A 21,620-nucleotide genomic window follows, 5' to 3' on the forward strand; every position below is an offset into this window, starting at 1 on the left:
GTTAAGAGAGAACGTATTATATTAGTCACAAATATTTTGAAGGAATTCGGGAATCTCGTTTAACACGGCTCAAAGATGAAGTTCAATTTTTGTTTGAACATAATTTTAAATGTATAATAGTAATATAATCATAGTATTCGTTATTTAAATGCCTTACATCGCTGTTTTACTTACTTGAGGTATAATATATTATATTAGTGACAGTGAATAATTTTTGTTCCGTTTTTTTTAAGTATTTTAATATCATGTTGCAATTAAGATCCGCCCATGGGCAGAATGGTGAATGTTACACAGTGTGTAAAGTGGCCACTTAAACCAGCCAATGACAGGTATAAGCCCTGTAGATGCCTTGACTTATAAAGTACTTTCTCTGAAATGTTCTTTATCTAATAATATAAACACATTAAAATATCTTTACACATCTCTAGTTAGAAGCCAACTAGATTATAATTCTCCAATATGGCCACCTTATCAAATCACTTTCTCAGATTCTATTGAGAGAATTCAGAATAAATTTCTTAGATATATTAATTTTAAGATGGGTTTTTCTATTAATCAATTAAATTATAACAACATTTTAGACTCTCTTAAATTAACTAAATTGCAAGAACGAAGAACATCGACCGATCTTACGACTTTATATAAAATAATAAAACCTATGTTTGATACCCCTGATCTACTGAAATTGATTTCATTCTATGTACCACCTAGATTAAGCAGAACGTCTACAATATTTTATTGTCAAAATTCTCGAACGGTAGCTCACTATAACTCACCTATTGTTAGATTACAGAATACCGGGAATGAATATACATCACATTTTGATATATTTAGTTTATCTCTGCCTAACTTAAAAAATAAAGTGACCAACATATTTTTATCAAAAAGAGCAAATCATCTTCAGAAGATTGGGTTGAAATAGTTATAATTTGATTGATTAATGTATTTTATTATTGTATAATTTCTTTAAATATATATGTATTTCAAGTAATGAATAATGTGTACAGTACGAGTATATTAATATTTCATACTCGATTTTTTTTAAATATTTTTATTTTTAAGCACTCTTTATATCACATATATGTAAATGGCAGAAATGCCGTATATAAATAAATAAATAAATAAATAAAATCTCTGTTGTAATATGTTAATGTTATCAGCTCCCCAGGGATTTGAATCCAGTCCTTGTCTACGAAAATTTGGACAAACTCACAAAATTGTTGATAATGAAGAAACATTCAATTAAAAAAAAACGAAAACAAAAAAAGATAAAAATAACATTTCTAATATATAAACGAGTTCATGAGTATACTCTGACGTATGAGATGAATTCCTAAGCTTCTTTTCTCATTCTTCTAGCTATATTTTTATGGACTAGAGTCTGAAGCATTGATATATATTTCTAGATGTACATATTTTTAGTAATGTCTTCAGTAAAGTAAAGTCTTAGTAAAGTCCTTAAGGTTCTTAGCACATAAGATAATAAAAACTACTGTCAGGAATACAATATATTTAAAAAAGAAGTAAAAAACTACATCCATAATTCTTCTTTATGTAACACCGATTGAAATCATCGCTTATATCTTTTTTGTAATTTATTTATGTTAATCTAAAAATATTATTGATTAAAATAAAATAATCTATTGTAAGACATCACTCTTCATTATGTACACAAGAATTGTTTATTTCTTTTATGTAATGGGAAACGTTAATGTAAATATATGTATTTGATTAATGTAAAAAATTGTATTCAGATGAAATATTGTATTTTTATTTGTTATTAATAAAAAAAATATATATTAAAAAATATGTAATTTAATTCATTACTGTATTATAAGTCTCTTGGTGTGTTGTGGTACAAAAACAGAAATCAATGCAAATTTTTAGGAATAAAATTATAAATTCATACTTAAGAAATAGTTTCTAAATCCTACTACAGAACCTTTGTGCAACGTTATCCCCGTACTCATGATTCTTATGTGGCATTTACAAATCATTCAAACCAAATTGCAAACTCTCAATATATATTTTTCTCGGTTGTTCCACTCACTTCTGCATTTAAAGCGAAGCCCCATGAGTCGTTAGGAACAATTGTGGAAATACAGAAAACGTACCACAAACGATGAACAAAATCTAAATTTGTATGAACTTGAGTTTCCGCTTGCCTTGGAAATATTATGCAACCGCTCTCAACTAAGCGTTAGATCGATACGCGAATCCCCAGTTCTAATCTTTGAACAGTAAATACCTAGTCCATATCTGTAGCTATATTTGTTAAAAAAAAAAATAGCACGAAAGACTGTCTTTGGCTGGTTTGACAGGTCACAAGACATGTAAATATATAGACTTCCATATTCTCTTATAAAAAATGTTTTCCCTCTGTTGCAACAAATTAAGATCTATTACAATATTTGAGTTTGTCCAAATATTCGTAGACAAAAGACTGGATTTCACCCCCTCAGGAGTCATTAAGATTAACAAATAACAACAGGGATGGAGAATACCTTAATAATAATGATAATAATGTTTTGATAATTGATATAGCGCCATTTTTGAAAAAATCACCTCAAGGGCGCTTAAATAAGGGAATATGGAAGTCTAGGCATTTACAGGGCTTATGACCTGTCATTTCTGGTTTAGGTGGCCACTTTACACACTATGTAACATTCACTATTTTGCCTTTGTTTGAAAATCCATATTTCTTGAAGAATTTAAGTCAATTTTAAAAATTGTAAATAGTGGCTAGATTTCTTACCGTCCATGCGCTCTGTAGCTGCAAGACGTGCTGGGATATTTATTTACGGTACAGCGCACTTGAAGCAATTTAAAAAAAAAAACGGCGCTGTATAAATTATCTAACTATATACAGGGTGTTCTTTAAACCATTTTAGGCATTTACAAGGCTTATGACCTGTCATTGGCTGATTTAAGTGGCCACTTTACACACTGTGTAACATTTACTATTTCGCCTTAGTTTGAACATCCATATTTATTCAATTCTTCCATTTGTTGATTTAGACTCAAATATTGTAATGAAACCAACTGATCCAAGAAGAAGTTTAAAAATTGAAAAATTGTTTTCAAGCGTTGCCTAGTATGTGAAATAATTCAGTCAGATGAATCTCTTCACAGCAATAAAGGTTTCAGCTCTTTAACTTCACTAAAATCAACAAACGGAAGAATTGAAGAAATATGGATGTTCAAACACAGGCGAAATGGTAAATGTTACACAATGTGTAAAGTGGCCACTTAAACCAGCCAATGACAGGTCATAAGCTATGTAAATGTCTTTACTTCCATATTCCCTTATTTAAGGTATTATCCATCCCTGTTGTTATTTGTTAATTTAAATTAAGATCTGTATAACTGCCCAGGGAGGAAATTCACCCAGTCTGCAAACATTTTGACATACTCAAAACAGTAGTTAATTAACTGTGCTGTGTTGAAAAGCTTATAAGAAAACAAGTTACGATTAAAATAAACTCGGGAACCTACTCATTTCAAATACGATTAACATGTTTACGCAATGATAAAGAAATCAAACAGTGGATATTTGACTAAGTTTAAGGCAGTTTTGAAAAGCAGCTACTGAAAAAAATAGTCTTCTATATTAATTTCCATGTGTTTTAATGTCCTCACTTTTGTATTTATTCCAATTTCGTGAGCCTTATTTTATTTGAATCTGTTAAATTTGTACGAGTGAATGATAGTTTTCCTGAAAATTATTGTATTTATATTATGTACCGGCTCATTTATCATCAGCCACATTGTAAAATGTAGTGCGCATTTCAATTATTTTTAAAAACTTTAATTAATGCAGAATTTCTAGTTTATCGTACTGTGTGTTGTTTGCACTATTTTCCGACGTTTTGGATCGCATTACGATTTTTGCAACCATCATTAATCGGAAGCGATAAGTCTAGCTGGGCTGATATTCCGAACCAGGGGCGAATCGTCGAAATTAGCAATTATGCACGGCTTACCATTATATTCAACTCTCTTTAATAATATTATATGGTCAACAATATTTTGAGTTTGTCCAAATTTTTGTAGACAAGGACTGGATTCAACTCCCTGGGGAGCTGTTTATATTAACATATTACAACAGAGATGAAGAACATTTAAGAAAAGGTAATATAGAAGTCTAGGCATCTACAGGGCTTATGACCTGTCAATGGCTGGTTTAAGTAGCCACTTTACACACTATGTAACATTCACCATTCTGCCTATATTTGAACATCCATATTCCTTCAATTCTTTCATCTGTTGATGTTTGTGAAGTTAAAGAGCTGAAACCTTTATTTATGCGGGTGATATTCATCTAATTGAATTATTTCACCTACATACTAGGCAACGCCTGAAAATGTTATTTTTTCGATTTCTATACTTCTTCATGGACCAGGTAATTTATCAACAATATTTTGAGTTTGTCCAAATTTTTGTAGACAAGGACTGGATTCCACTCCCTCTCTTAAATGTTCTTCATCTCTGTTGTAATATGTTAATATATCATAGTAACTATGTTTATGGGAAGATAAATAAAATAATTGTTATCTATTATAAATCACCACCGCCGCCACCATTGCAAATGCACTTTGCAAATGAGACGTTTTTTCCTCCTAATAAATATTTATGAGGCCTTCCTACATAGAAAATAAAATTTCTCAAAAGTGGTATGAGAAAAATGTTTAATTAAATGTATGCATACTTATGATTTATCAAAATAATTCAACAGTACTTTGAGTTTGTCCAAATATTCATAGACAAGGGCTGAATTAAACTAGCTAGGGAGTTATTAGGATTAACAATTGAGATGGAGGACAATCCCATCTTAATCAATAAATGTTTTAGTACTTTAATTTCACAAAAATGAGAAGTTTTTTGAATTGCACAAATATGGGTTTTCAAACGAAGGCAGAATGTTAAATTAACAAATTACAACAGGGATGGAGATAACCTTAAAGAAAAGAATACGGAAGTCTGGGCATTTACAGGGCTTATGACCTGTCAATGGCTGGTTTAAGTGGCCACTTTACACACTGTGTAAATTCCTGACTTCCATCTTCCTTCTTTAAGGTATTCTCCATCTCTGTTGTAATTTGTTAATCTTATTGACTCCCATGGGGGTGAAATCCAGTCTTTTGTCAGCAAACATTTGGACAAACTCAGATATTGTAAAAAAAACCATTTGGTTCAAGAAGAAATTGTTTTCAAGCGTTGCCTAGTATGTGAAATAATTCAGTCGAATAAATATTTTCACAACAATAAAGGTTTCAGCTCTTTAACTTCACTAAAACCAACAAATGGAAGATTTTAAGAAATACGAATGTTGAAACATAGGCAAAATGGATAATGTTACACAGTCGGTAAAGTGGCCACTTAAACCAGCCAATGACAGATCATAAACCCTGTAAATGCCTAGACTTCCATATTCCCTTCTTAAAGGTATTCTCCATCCCTGTTGTAATTTGTTAGTCTTAATGACTCCGTAGGGGGTGAAATCCAGTCTTTTTTCCACAAACATTTGGACAAACTCAAATATTGTAAGAATAAAAAATGTTATACAGTTTGTAAAATGGCCACTTAACCCAGCAAATGGTTTAACATAAGGCCTGTGAATGCCTTGACATCAAAGTTACCTCCCCTTAAATGTTAACCATATCCTTATTTATATGTTAAATTAAATAATTGAATTATTAGGGCCATTTTCATGTATTTATAATTAATTTCTTATAGTAGTGTGAGGTTCGAACTGCAGACCCTTGATCCATATATCCATGACACAAACTACAAGACCACAACCCGGAGTGGCTTAAAGTTGTGCTTAATTTTATACAAAGTAAAATAATAAATTATAACAATGTTTGATTATGTCCAAATGCTTGCAGACTGGCTGGATTTCCTCCCTAGAGAGTTGTTCATATTTAAATTTATTTCAACAGAGAGGGAAAAAATTTTTGAGAAGGGAATATGGAAGTCTAGGCATTTACAGGGCTTATGACCTGTCATTGGCTGGTTTAAGTGGCCACTTTACACACTGTGTAACATTCACCATTCTGCCTATGTTTGAACATCCACATTTCCTCAACTCAAAAGTCAACAGATGGAAGAGTTGAGGAAAAGTGGATGTTCAAACATAGGCAGAATGGTGAATGTTACACAGTGTGTAAAGTGGCCACTTAAACCAGCCAATGACAGGTCATAAGCCCTGTAAATGCCTAGACTTCCATATTCCCTTCTCAAAAATTTTTTCCCTCTCTGTTGAAATAAATTTAATAAATTATATTTTCTTTTTATTGGAATATGATAATTATATAGAATTAATGTTTGATTAATCTTTTGTCCATCCTTATAGAGTATTTTTTGTATTTATAAACTGCAAATGAACTTATGATAGTGCTGGTGAAAAGATTTTTAACTGCTGTAGTTTTCTCAAAACGCCCGAGACTAACTACAATATGCATAACAATTTATATTTATTACTGAGGACATATTGTTAAAAATGTCATCATCTCACGTTGGACGAAAGAGAGACATTTTAGAAAAACAATCTCCTACACCTTGGGCCGACCAAATAACGAGCTTCTCATTAAACGCTGCCTTATTTTGGCCCATGACCAGAAGGAATGGAGGCGTATCATACACAGAGTTCCTTAGATCTTAGGGGCAGTGGCGGGTTAGCGAGTAAGTCAATGGTCTCTTCTAAGATGAGACGACCAAACATTTACGTTTTGTTTTATATGTGAGTTGTTTATATAATAATTTCTATATAAAAAAAGAAATTTTTGCATTCTTATATTTTCCCCAATTATTTAATTTTGGGAAACTTCGGACCTCTGGTTTGCAAGTCCGCGACACTTGCCACGAGACCACAACTCAGTTAAATGTTATCTTATTTTATTATCAGTAACAAACATGTTCATTTAAGCTGCTCTAACTATTGTTCAATGATCTGAAGGAACAATCAACTGAGGCTTTATTGAAACTTTACTGGGTTCTAAAACTCAACTTAGCCGAAGGCTGAGAGAAATTAAGGCGTATCACAAGATATTGAAGAAAATGATTTTAGATGGTTTTATTTACATAAATATGTGAGTCACACATTTCAAAACTTTATTTTATCTATTTCGCTTTGTTTTGATTTTTCCCCAAAAATGTATAAAACCTTTGTATTAAAAAAAAAATATTTCGTCAAATTTAATGAAACATTGCGTGAACAAAAATTATGCACTGGGTACAAGATGACTTTTTTAACTTCACAAAACAACAAAACAAACCATCACTCAATTTCCAAGTAGGGGTAGGCAGAGAGGATAGAACGCCATATCACTCTGTCTTTGTATACAGACCTCGAATTACATACAATCTTGTCAAGTATTTGATAGGCTTGATCGTGCTATGTCTTTCTCGGTCTTCCTCGTTTTCTGCATACATCAACATTTGCATCGTGGGTCGAACTTTTCAGCCGTTTTTTCACTGTCCATTCGCTCTACATGTCCAAACCAACGCCTTACCTTACCTTACCTTCATGTAACAAATTGATCGAGATATGCTGCGATTGGTGTACCAATCCAGTGCCTTATTCACCATTCGGTGCGGAAAGGGAATGATGATGATGATAATTCATGGAGCTCTTTTACTAAGTCATAAAATGGTTTACTTTTTTATGAAAAATTGACGAAGTGAATTTTGGAAATAGGCGCCTATGTGCCATTTTTATAATTAGTAATAAAACGGAACACAAAAATTATTTTTATTTTATTACGTATTAAGAAAGAATAAAAAAGACAAGACTAGTTACGGGCAACTGTAATTAGCAATCTAGATTAACATAAAATCGGTATTAAATAATAAATTATCCATAAACCCCATTTATCGTTTTTTTTTATTTCGATGCTAAATATTAGGGTTTTTGGGGTTTTCGTTGTGCCAATCTGGTTTAGGGAGTGGTTCTAAATATAGTTTTTTCCGGTTTTCTGAAAATTGCACAAATAATAAATTTGGTTTAATGTCTATTATGGAAAACAGAATTTATCTCCCGATATTTTTTACATTTTTTACATTTTTTTACATTTTTTACATTTTTTTACATTTTTTACATTTTTTTACATTTTTTTTTGCACCACAACAGGCCAGGAGGCCTAATTACAGTGGTGAATTACATCACAGAGCACCCAGGCTTGAGAAAAATCACATTTTTAATTTTTGTGTTCTCACCGGGAATCGAACCCGGAACCTTCCGTGTGTGAGTCAAGCGTCTTGACCACTACACCACGGAGGCCGCTGACTATAGACTGACGATCCGCAGGGTACTTAAGTTGTTTGAAATCGTTGATGGTTCTCTTTGTCATATATCTTAAATACAAATTGAGGGATATAAGGCGTCACTAAAAACGATAAGTATTCATCACTTAAAAATATGAATTTTGAATTCTTATCCTAACCGATTTTTTTCTATAGCAACAGAAATACAGGACATTTCATAGAAGGACATATAGAAGTCTAGGCATTTACAGAGCTTATGCCCTGTCATTCGTTGGTTAAAGTGGTCCCGAATAGTGTATTTTGAATGTTTAACTTATTTATACCGATTGTAAAATGCAAAGAAAAAAATATAAAAAAAAAAAACATGGAAATCACTCAGAAAAGGGGTTTAATCCAATTTTCGTTGACTAAGATTAAAACAAATATCAAAATATTCCTAATATATTTTTGTTTCAAGTTTAACATTTTCAAAATATTCTACAAAAGATATGACTCGTTCATAAAATATATTATATTCATATGATAAAATTGAATGATCATGGAATTAAAGCGATGTTTTCCAGTTTTATATTCATTTCATTAGTTTCAGATAATAATATCAATAAAATTTCTTGGTTAATCTTTTTTATTTTATTAGACCAACGACTGAACAAACAAGAAAGTTGAAAGTTAATTAAATCAGTCCTGAAGACATGTATTTAGTCGAAAGCGTTTTTTGGTACAATAAAAAAGAAACAAAACCAAGGATTTTAAAAAATATTTTTATCCAAATCATTTTTGTTGATTACGATCGTTATTTTGACACTTTTAGAACCACAATAAAAACTCAATTAGATAAAAGTCATCGATTAACAAATCACAAATAAGTATTATCAAAAAATTATTTTTATGAGATTTTTAAAACCGTTTTATCAAATATTTTTTTAAATTCTAATCGATTGACTTCTATTTGTTTCATTGTAAACTTTAAGTCTTATAAAATAATCATATTTATTTAGGAAATAGGTTTTTTCGTGTTTTTTATGCATATAAAACAATGACGTATATTCGTTGGGATTGTGTTGAACGGAATGCATAATAGTTTATTTTAATATCGCACCGAATGCGGATGAGGTAAAACATAACAAATTGAGACAAATGACTCACTTGATAAACATGCAAATCCCTGTGGGCTCCATGGCTCTAGCGATGCCCTTCCAAGAAGCCATCATCGAGTACTTTTGCTTGGCGGTCAGGGGCAAGCGGGGGTCTGGCGGGGGCGGAGCCGCCCCATCCAGCCCGCCCCTCCCGCTACTCCTCCCCCCTCCCGAGGAGGCGAGCTTACCCAACTCGCACCCCATACCTAGAACAGCTTCGAACTTCTTAAGGAAACGACCCCGGGCGTTCGAAGACGCGCCGGCGTACACCCCTCGCCCTGTCACTCTTGATTCGGGAATTCACCCCCGGAAAATACCCCACTAACCCACAACTCAATGCTTTATTTTCAAACACAGATTTTCGCAATACGCAACACCTATTTGCAACTAGCACTTTTCAACTAAGAGCGAGTTGACTTTTTGCCGAACTTCAACAAGAGTAAAATTACACGCGAGTCTTTTTAAACCATATTTTTTTTATGTAAATAACAAGCACTGACTATTCAGATAAAGCAAAATCACTGGTTTTTTTTTAACTGTCACTTGAAAATTTCAAACTTTGTTAGAAAAACGGGTTCTCTTTTATTTAATGAAAGAACATGTCGTGAAATTCGGTTAAGATTTTTTCAAAAACCTTCCCGTTCTAAGTCAGCCTCATCCTGTGAACAAAAAAAACAATGTTAAATATAAACAACATTTTAAAACCAACGGAATTAAATTAATACAAAAATGAGAATAATTAGCATTCACAGAGTAAATGTCTTAATTAGAATAGAATTAAAAGATTAATTTACTCGGTTCGCTATCTTCTCCGAACCACATTTTAATTAATCTCCCGTTCCTAAAACCACGTCACCTGAGCAAAGAAGTTCTCAGGTGAGTGTGAGATTTTCATCTCAAATAACGTTCATTTACATAGACAATCATTCTTTGGTCCGTAGAATTTATAAATGTGTGGAAATTCGACACAACCACCATCACAGCGAACGTTTTCACGTGACCGATGTTACGGTATAGCGCCGTCTGACTAACGTAGTAGAAAAACAACTCCCAGAGCAAAAAAAAAATCCAGTTCAACGAGTGAAAAATGGTCACGTAACGTGAGAATCCACCTTTTTTCTCCAACTCAATGACTGCTTCTAGCAAAACGAGATTACATAATGAGCTGAAATATACAGGTAAATGTTCGTTTGTATTTCATTTGCCTAGTAACTACATCTACATACAAATACAATAATATGTACGTATAAAAAATTCGTTTTGCATAAAAAACGCGTTGAAATGGTTTCAGTTTTTTTTCATGCTGAAATAATGACCGAATTTTTTAACATAAATACGGCTTATCGTGGGCTGAATATATTTTTGTAATATATTCAGAATTTCAGTGTCACAAATATGATCGTAATGAAGTGTGTCAATAGAGGAACGATGTTTTTGGTAATAAATTGACGTGATTAATTATTTTTCCTGTATATTAATCAAGTGTTCAGATAAAAAATATTGATTTTAACTCACAAACAGGTCTGCTTCTACATACATTTTCACTTTTTGACACATGGCGGTGTTTTTTTCAAAAAAAAAATATTCAAGGAATGAAGCTGCAAAAATTGTGTATGTATTGTATTTATTTATTTATATATTTTTTAATTAATGGCCTAGCCCGATTTGAACAGTTTACATACGTGTTATTTGAATAAAATATAACTCATAAATATGGGAAATAATACTTAACCTAAAGACAAAAATGAATACAGTAAATTGGAACAAAGGCATAGAAAAATAGAACAGTTGTTCAATTAAGCCATAGCGTCCCCTAGGGAGGTAGGTGATTATTGCTTGTAAGTTGTAAAAAAAAAAAAGTAATTACTTGTACCCGTTTTGATCATAGAACTATAAAACATAAAATAATTAAATATATATATGTTTATACAGCGCCATTGTTTTTTAAATCACCTCAAGGGTGTTGTACCATAAATAAATATCCAAGCACATCATGCAGCTACAGAGTGCATGGACGGTAAGAAATCTAGCCCCTATTTACAAATGTTAAAAATTGACTTCAATTCTTCCAGAAATATGGATTTTCAAACATATGCCAAATAGTGAATGCTACACAGTGTGTAAAGTGGCCGCTTAAACCAGCCAATGGCAGGTCAAAAGCTTTGTAAATGCCTAGACTTCAATATTCCTTTCTTTAAGGTATTCTCCATCCCTGTTGTAATTTGTTAATCGTAATGACTCCCGACGGGGTGGAATCCAGTCTTTTGTCTACAAACATTTGGAAAAAATCAAATATTGTTTTTCAAATCATTTGATATTGATTTAATTCTAAAAGGTTTACAATTTTTAAAGTTTACAATGTAATTAACGGAAAAAAGTTTGTAATTTATCAAATAAGCAAAAAAGTACTACAAAATAAGCGAAAATTGTTGTTTTTTTTGTCAAATGGGCGGTGTCGTACAATCTCGTGTTTTCGCGACACGCACTACACACAGTCGATATAAAAGCATTGAAGTTTTTATTAGTTGGTTGGAAAAAGTTACATTTCATTAACTCAGTGGATCACATTTATACAACTACTTAAAAATATAAAGTTATATTTTCGATTGTCGGGATTTCAACAGAAAACAAAATAGTTTAGACAATGTGAGATTTTATAAATTCCTAAGTTTAATTGGTAGTTAAAACTGATTTATATGTAAGTTTTTTTTTATATTTTTCATAATTTTTAAGTAATTAAGAAGTTAAGTGGTTTTTTTATATCTTACAATCTACCAAAGTGAGCAAAAAACTTTAAAAATATTTTGTTATGTATTGTAGCGCTGATGCGCTATGATTTTTTAAAAATCTTATAATGTCACAAGTTCTCATCAGTGAGGTCTGCTGATTTGTGAATTGGCTTCCCGTAAATCGGAAATCTATCAGATCATTTTATTAAGGTTTTAAATGTTTGATTACTTTGGTTACTTTTATATTATAATATATAATATTTATTGTCTGAAATAAAAAAGGAAGGAAGGCTGATCTGGGGTTATTCCGTGTGCATCCGCTGACGAAAGCTTTTTTTTAAAAATGGACAAAAAAATCTTTTCATATTATATATTCATTTTAATTATTATTGTTTTATTATATTATTTAACAGGTGGAATTATACGGAGTGACTATTCACAGGTACGCATTCTTTTTTTTTTTTGCATCGTATTTACTTTTAAATAGAAAACTATAATTGGCCTATAATTTTGATTTATTTGTAAGCATTGTATTTTTTTTTACAATGGCTATTGTTTTCGTTTAACAAATGAAATATTGCCTAAAAAATTGGCCTCCAGGGTGTAGTGGTCAAGACGCTTGACTTGCACACGGAAGGTTCCGAGTTTGATTCCCGGTGAGAACACAAAAATTGAATGTGATTTTTCTTAGACCGGGTGTTCCGTGATGAAATTCAACACTGTAATTGAGACTCCTGGCCTGTTGTGGTGCAAAAATAATATTTTAAAAAAATAATAAAAATATTTTTTAAATATATTGATAATCTGTTATTTGATGGTAAGGTTATCAGTCTAATGTTTCAGGTGCCAGTTCAAAATCAATAAAATTAAATATCATATCCAGTTTCCCAGGAATCGTACCAGGAACCTCAAATATGGTAGATGAATCTATCCAACACTATACTACAAGGCGGGCTTATCTCCACTTGATTTCGTTTATGAGGATTTTCATTTGAGAGTTGCCATCGGTTTAAAACAATCGCTCTTCCGGGATTCTGGTTCTATTTCACACACCAAATCGTATAATTTATCCTCCCGGACACGGAGTACTAATATAATAATTATAGTAAAATGTCTTGTTATAAAATACCACCAAAATATTTTTTGTTTTGAAATAATGACGTATAATTGAACGTAGTTATGCAGAAAGCACCCAGTCCACAATTGAAAAAAGATAAAGGTGTAATTGGGTGCAGTAGGTTCAATTCTATGTTCTGCTTTACACAGCCAAACCGCTTTCATCTAAAAAAATGTAATTATTACCTTCTAAAAAAATAGTTTTGATTACAAAACTGGCATTTCTCAATTTGCAGAAAACGCCCACAGCACTAGACAAATCTGACGGTACTTTAAAAATCATTGAAACTGGTCAAATACATAATTTGATCCTTTTTTTTTAATTAAAAAAAAACTGATGTATTCATCTTTGGAAAAAAGCAATGTAATGTACTTGCTCCAAAAATATTTAATGATTTATTGCCAAATATGAAAGACTCAAATGTAAAACAAATTTTTAAATAAAAATAACTGCACATGTTAATAATGTAGCGAGAGATATTTTTGAAAAATTTATGTATATTAAAAAACTAGTACTTTATAAAATTGGTACACGTATTATTTATATTTTTATGTATTTCATTGCTTTATAATTGTTTATTATTATATATTATACTTTATTATTTGTGTTTAAGTAACATGTATTTTTGGCGCATAAACATATTTTATATTTGTATAATAACGATTTTAAATTTCTTACATGTGATTAGCTAGTAGAAGTTTTAGTATTTTTTTAATGTTATTTTTTATTAGTATAGGACAACTTACGCTCTAAAACAGGCTGGGCCATGTTTGCTGGAAACTATCGTAAACAAAAAACACTCAGTTTTCATTTTATATTAATTGGTTTGAAATAGATTCCCTGTTATTAAATATGTATACTGGTTTTATGCAATAAATTTATAAAATAAAAAAAATAAAAAAATTGTTTATCATTTGTCAAAGTCAATAATATTCTTCTTATTCTTTTGTTGTTCACTCTTTCCATGAAGGTGCTATTTTCTCGGTTTCACTTTTCTAAGGCTGCTTTCTGCATAACTACGTTCAATTTACTACTTTGGTACAAATTAATTTGTCAGCAGGCGTCGCACTCCGAGTATAAACTCAAGTTGGTACATGATTACAACACCAGGTTTACTAGTATGGAAGGGCTAGCTGTTCCTAGATACTGCAATAAATATGGTTAAATACAGGAGTTCGACGTTTGCTCAAATTATGGTTATTAGAAAAAAGTTTTTTGTATTAGTGATAGTTTTTAATTTTTCAAAATGTAATCTGTAATTGTTTTTCAAGTAAAATTATTGTTAATGTAGGTTAAGTGTAAATAATCAAAGTAATTTATAAGAACCTGCTGACGAGTTGTATGTATGCAACTCAGCAGGACTTTAATTTAAGAATATTTTTTAAATATTTTTGAAAAATAAATTTTTTAAAAATTATATGGCTGACTTTAAAGTTAATATTGTCTTAAATCCAATATAATTTAATATTTTAGGTGAAGATAAATAATTTCTGTGGGTGGTGCCATCCATTTACCCTTGGTAGCTCATTACTGAGTTGGTTATAATCTGGCAAAGACTTATTACAGCCATTATTCAAAATTACCTTTTACACTATATTTAATACATTTGCTACACCTCGCCATGTTAAAAAATATACGTTCAGTTCTTTCATTCTAAGAGTTTTCTCGTTTACTCTTTTGATTTCTAAATTTACGAATAAATTCAATGAAGAAACCAATTCAAATTGAATGTAGTTATGCAAAAAGCAGCCAGTCCACAATTTCGAAAAATTGCGATGTGGGTGTAGTAAGATCAATTCTGTGTTCTAATAAAAAAACCAGACCCCTTTCATACAAAAAAAACTGTAATAATCACATTTAAATTTATTTTAACTGAGAGAGAAAACGTTTTTGAGAAGGTAATATGTAAGTCTAGGCATTTACAGGCCTTATGACCTGTCATTGGCTGGTTTGAGTGGCCACTTTACACACTGTGCAACATTCACCATTCTGTTCATGTTTGAACATCCACGTTTCCTCAACTCTTCCATCTGTTTACTTTTGTGAAGTAAAAGAGCTGAAACCTTTATCACGTGGTTGAGATTCATCCGGCTGAACCGAATCGATATTTGTGGTGATATACTCATGTGTCTGAGTCAACTAATTGCTCGTCCCATCTCAACACAGGACTTTTAGTCCTATGGAGTTGGGTCTTATATCTCAAATAATGTACAATGAACTTATGTAAGTAAAAAAATAATTAATAAATCTAATCGATATCAGAACCATGGTCAAAAAAAATATTAAACCTTTGCATGAAACCGCATAATTTGGGGTACAATTTTTTTTTTGTGTCTTGAACAAAACGTCCAGAATAACTTTCCTTCATACATTATTAATCCCTGATTATTAGATTAACAGTGATTTTCTTAATTGGCTCTAGTATTGTGAACATATTTCTATTTCAACAATATTTTAAGTATGTCCAAATATTTGCAGACAGGCTGAATTTTCTCCTTAGGGAGTTAGTTAGATATAAATTTATTGCAACAAAGAGGGAAAACATTTTTGAGAAGGGAATATGGATGTCTAGGCATTTACAGGGCTTATGACTGGTCTTTGGCTGATTTAAGTGCCCATTTTACAGACTGTGTAACATTCACTTTTCTGTTTAAACATCCACATTTCCTAAAGTCTTCCATCCGTTGACTTTTGTAAAGTAAAAGAGGTTAAACCTTTATCATGTGAGTGAGATCCATCCGGTTGAACTCACTCACCTACTAGGCAACGTCTGAAGACAATATTCCAATTTTATACTTCTTCTTATACCATTCAATAATGCTTTTAGTACGTCCAAATGTTTGCAGACATGCTGGATTTCGAATGCCAATGACGGGCCAATGACGGGTCATGAGCCCTGTTAATGCCTAGACATCTATATTGCCTTTTTAAAAATGTTTTCCCTCTCTGTTGCAACTAATTTAGATATTTATATCTACTTGTGTAATATTACATTCTCATGCGTGTTAGTTGACTAAAGATAATAAAAAGAAAAAAAAACTAATGACATTTAACTATTGATTTAAGAATCAATGTTAATTTTTAATTTTGTCTTTGTTTGTTATTTATTTAGATCATTAAAAAAATAAATAAATTATTTTAAAATAATCATAAATCTTAGAAGAGTTTTTTACAATTTACCAATAAATCATGGGTTTTAAAAGGCGATCCTCCTTTTTTTGGTTCAAAAACCCAATGGCAAAGTTACCCCTTTTAGTAGTGAAATTCTGAGCAAAATAAATCCCTAAGGGCGCTTGAATTGTGCTGTAGATGGAACATTTACAGTAAAGAGGGTCTACGTTGGGTAAAGGGTTCACCTTGAGCCTTTTTGTAAATATCATGGTGTGTTTTGGTTAAAGTGATTTTAATTCATTGTCAAAAAAAAAATGACAACATTTTTCCAATGTCAATTTCTCATAATGGTAACGACTCTCGAGAGAAAAATATAACATTTTAAATTAAAATAACTGGCTTTGGAAAAAGAAAATAACAGCAAAAAAAATAAAAATAATGTAGAAATAACTAAAATTTAATTCTGCATTTTAGTTTTGATATAAATTGATTGGGATGAAGCTTTCTCTAAAAACATTTTATTAAAATCGTATGAATGATATAATTTATTTTTAATTTATAATTTACTATAAGAAGAACTTATCTCTACTCGGTTTCCTACTTCGGGATTTTTACCTGATAGCAGACATCGATTTAAAGAAAGGTCAAGGGTTCTGGTTTTATTTCACACACAGGACTTCATTTTTCATTTGCCTGTGCAAAAAAGAACCTATTTATTTCATACGCATAACTTTTTCTTTCTTCCGTTTGGATACTGACAAAACGTAACCTGAGTAAGCCAGTTTACTGTATAAACCTACAAAATGTTAAGTTGCAATAATTGTATTTTTCTATACAGATTTTACAGAGCCTGCATCTTTTTTAAAAAAGAAAGAAAACAATAATATTTATAAATAAAAGATTTTGCCTGAATTCCATCAATAGAATATATTAATAATAATAAAGTACAATTTCATACAAAACATATCAGCAGGGTGAGATTATCAGTCTCAGTTTTAGTGCCGTAATACGAACAATGTTTGAGTATGTCCAAATGCTTGCAGACTGGCTGGATTTTCTCGTAATACTATCGTAACCCAAATGTAAGAATGAAGCAATTTTTTGAATATTTCTAAAATTGTACGGAAAACACACAAAAATATTGATTGACATAACAGAATAGATAAGTAAAGAATCATTTAATGAGAATAATAGAATATTTTTATGTCACGTGAAATAGTATTTGAAGCCTTAGTGTTTTATTTTCCACCCTATCAGGTCAAGAGACCCAATTACAATGGTGAATTAAATCACAGAATATCCAAGCTTGAGAAAAATCACATTTTAATTTTTGTGTTCTCACTGGTAATCGAACCCAAAACCTTCCGTGCGTGAGTCAAGCGCCTTAACCACTTCACTACGGAGGCTGCAAAGATAATGTCGGTCAAATGTCCACCACGGTGTTTTTTAATCCAAAAGGTCCAATTTTCGTTAGTTCTCTAATTAGTTGAGCAAAGTAGCGTACACATTTGACTACCCTTGCAAAACTAACAAAACTAACAAAATCAATATTAATTTTGCATGACATGGCAGAATAATTAAATTCTTAAAGAATATGATTTGTCAATTTGCACACATGAAATGTGATCCCATTCTCTTTCTTTTTCATTTACTCATTTGTGAGTAGTTTATTTGCCTTCAGTTTGATGCGCGTATGCGGTTTCTGGACCATTCTTAATTCTATGTTAAATTTTGCAATTCATATTTAAAAAATAAATAAAATCTAAATATTTTTCAAGATTTCATCGTAAGTGGGGTTATATGACGCTATTTAACGCGTAAATGGGGCTATTATGTTATATTGTGCTATTATGGCCGGGCCATTAACAACGTGGAAAAAATAATACGGAATGTGGAAAAGTATAACGCCGTCGTCGAACATTAAAACAAATGTGTTCAGTTTTACCCTACGTCAAAGCGGAGCATGTCAACGAGGTGTGATACTCTTTAACGAGTTCAACACCATTAAACTTAAGACACTTCGGACTTTTGGAGAAGTTAGGGAAAGTTTATTATCTGGGTAGCTTGACCACAGGCAAAGGTAGAGTGAGCTAACGTGACGCGATGTTGTGTTTTTGATTAATTACAACTTTGTAACCATCAAAAAAATATTCTTATTAAAAAAAGCAATATTTTTGTCTGAAATTTTTAAACTCAGATTTACCGTGTCTTAAATGATGATAATAGAGACAATTAGTGGTAATGCATTGAAAATAATAGGATTTGTTCTGCGTACTGCCAGGGTTTCCAAAATACCCGCGTACTGAGAACTCTTTACAACTCCTTGGTGAGAAGTAGACTCTAGATTGGATCGATGATTTGGGGGCCACATGAACTGAAGTACTCTCTTATTACAGAGAAAATCCAAAAGAAGTTTCTGAGATATCTCTACATGAGAGTGCGGGTATTATCCTTGGCTCTATCCGACCGAGTTTCTCCAGAGTATGCTTGGCTACATCAGTTTAGAGACTAGAAGAAATGTGTATTTGACTACACATTTTTATCGATTGTTGCGTGGTACGATCGATAATTTAGAGATTATGATGGGCATTGGTTTGTATGTTCCTGATAACTACCTAGGACATCGTTGGCAGAGATTGTTTCATATTCCGACGCACAAGACTAACCTGACAATGGTTATACCTGTTGGAAGGGCTAGCGCTATGCTGAACAACATCGCTCTGGATATTGATCTGCTTCATGTATCCGAAGGGGTTTTCCGGAGCAGGATTCTCCAACTACTTTGACATGAGTCTCTTTCGTGTATTTTTTTGTTTTTTATAATATGTCTGTATTGAATATATTTATTTAATTTATTTTTATTTAATGCACAAAATACACAATTTTATCACAGAGCACAATTATAATTTTTTATTATTAGTTACCAAATTTTGTGTTAAGTCGGGACATTTTTGTAATGTATAAGTTATTTTTAAAATAAATTTATTGAATGAATTGAATTAAACTAAATAATAATTTTACCGACAGTTGGTTTATTTTTAATCTTGCTTAGCTGAGTTTTCTTATTTTTTTTTTAGATGTGCGTCACGAAGAACATTTACATACGAGGTTTGACCAAAAAATACTGGTAATTTAAAATTTAAACTCGTTATTGTATTAGCTTATTTTTTCCTAGATTAGTACAAACAATTTCAATTTTTATAAAAATAGCGACAAAGGGAATCCCAAGAACGAATAGTATACTCAATAATGTTTTTTTAATTATTTTTTAAATTCGTATTTGTACCGTGTTATTTTGAAAAAGTGTATAAAACCAATGTAAAAAGTCATTCCGGTGTATTATTATTATTAATTGCGTTGTTATACTTGGATGTTAATTTAACTTTAATAAAATATAATACATTTGCAGACACACCTTTATGACATGACTAAAATAGATACCTCTAACCCTTTACAATAAAGTTAATTAAAGTTTTAAATTAGCCCGCGTCAAAATTACAGATCAAATCAGCATTAACTCTCCAATTTAGAAAGACGAAGGATAAATTATTTTTATTTCAGCATGAGAATTTTTAATAAAGAAAAATTGGATGAGTTTATTACCTTCTGAAGCGTTGAAGGATGACAAGAATGTAATAAGGATTTCATATCAATTCATTTGATCATATTTTATTATTGAAGTGATCAAATGAGACGTGTGACTCAAATTCAGTATGAGTTTTTCCATAATTAAATGAAGAAAAGTGTACATAATACGAGTATTTTACATTTCAAAAACATGCAACTAAATGTTTGAAAAGTTTTTAAATAAACGCGATTAACCTATTTTTTTATATTTTATTTAGAAAAATAAATTAATTTTTTTACAAACTTAAAACAAAGATATTGAATTATAAAAAAATACAAATTGAGTTTTTGTAGGATTTGAATGCATGTGGATGCATTGGTTCTCCAACCCAGTTGGAAATCGACAGAGGAGAATGTTGTAGTGAGCACTGAACTGGACTCAATGATGGAACTCACTGTATGAACTACATGTTGTAACTGAGTATGTTATCACTTATATTATATTGTCCAGTGTTCATTTTACTTCTTGGTGAGATTTTGAAGTCGTGTTTATCAAAGATTTTACAATTGCTCGTATCAGGAGTTTGTTAAGTCAATGAAATAATTTGATATTTAATTGTTCACAAACGTTTAGTTAGTTTGTTAGTTTATTTGGTTTCTGCGTGGACTTTATATGACACTGAAAATTGATTTCCGGATGAATCCTACACTTTCATAAATTAAGCAAAGAATGTGCGAATAAGGCATATGAAGATGAAATAAAAGGGCAGGCGTCGTGGCGCAGTTGGTTAGACGGCCGACTGTGAAAATGGCGTCGCGGGTTCAATTCCCGCCAGTTGTAAGAAAAAAAATCCATGAAAGATTTTCTTCTCAATTGGTCTGGGGGTTGTGGTGCATTTTTTACTACCTCCTTCCATATGCACTCTTTCCCACCTGCTGACAAGCCTTTAAAGTAGAGGCTTAGCGGGTTATTCCCTTTTAAAAAAAAAATCATATAAATAAATATACACACGACATCCACGCACATACATATACACACATTCACATACACATTTACGCATACATTTTTTTGTCATTTTTATTCACATGATCAAGGTACACTCATGTACATACTAATGTACTGCCCTATGCACCAACTAGAATGGATAAGAACGTAATAATGATGATAAATGTTTTTTTGTAAATAATAATAGTTTAATTATAAACAAATAACATAATTTAAATTAACTCAACAAAATAAAATTTCCGCTCTTCAGTTAAAAATGATAACATTAGTAAAAGATCATTATAATGTTAACAAATTACAACAAGGATGGAGAAAACCTTATATAAAGGAATATGGAAGTCAAGGCATTTACAAGGCTTATGAACTGTCTTTGGCTGGTTTAAGTGGCCACTTTACACACTGTGTAACATTCACTATTTTGCCTATGTTACATCCATATTTCTTAAATTCTTCCATTTGTTGATTTTAGTGAAGTTAAAGAGCTGAAACCTTTATTGTTGTGAAATCCAGTCTTTTGTTTACGAACATTTGGACAAACTCAAATATTGTTATCATTATAATGTATTGCAAAATAAGTTTCATTGATTTCTGTCCGTTTAATGAAATTGTATGATTCCTTCATTATTATTTTATTATTAATTATTAATGAATATACATACATGTATTTGTGTATGTTTGTACGCATAATG

At 31.2% G+C, this 21,620-nt stretch overlaps 1 protein-coding gene across 2 annotated transcripts in view; it reads right to left on the minus strand.

Annotated features, from left to right (window-relative positions):
• LOC148284952 (neuroglobin-like) overlaps positions 1–21,620 on the minus strand; it is a 234,384-nt gene that overhangs the window by 139,980 nt on the left and 72,784 nt on the right. The window contains exons 1-2 of one of the 2 annotated variants that reach the window (XM_088232196.1): positions 10,196–10,330; positions 9,412–10,060 (exon numbers count right to left, since the gene is read on the minus strand). In XM_088232196.1, the coding sequence (XP_088088322.1) occupies positions 9,412–9,605 (194 nt within the window). In that variant the 5' untranslated portion in view covers positions 9,606–10,060; positions 10,196–10,330. Of the gene's footprint in view, positions 1–9,411; positions 10,061–10,195; positions 10,331–21,620 lie in introns of those variants that run through there. The other variant, XM_088232186.1, reaches the window with a different exon arrangement.

Source organism: Micrasema longulum, unplaced genomic scaffold (genome assembly GCF_059751315.1).
Source record: "Micrasema longulum isolate JH-2025_06_02 unplaced genomic scaffold, ASM5975131v1 h1tg000073l, whole genome shotgun sequence".
In the NCBI taxonomy this organism is placed as follows: domain Eukaryota; kingdom Metazoa; phylum Arthropoda; class Insecta; order Trichoptera; family Brachycentridae; genus Micrasema; species Micrasema longulum.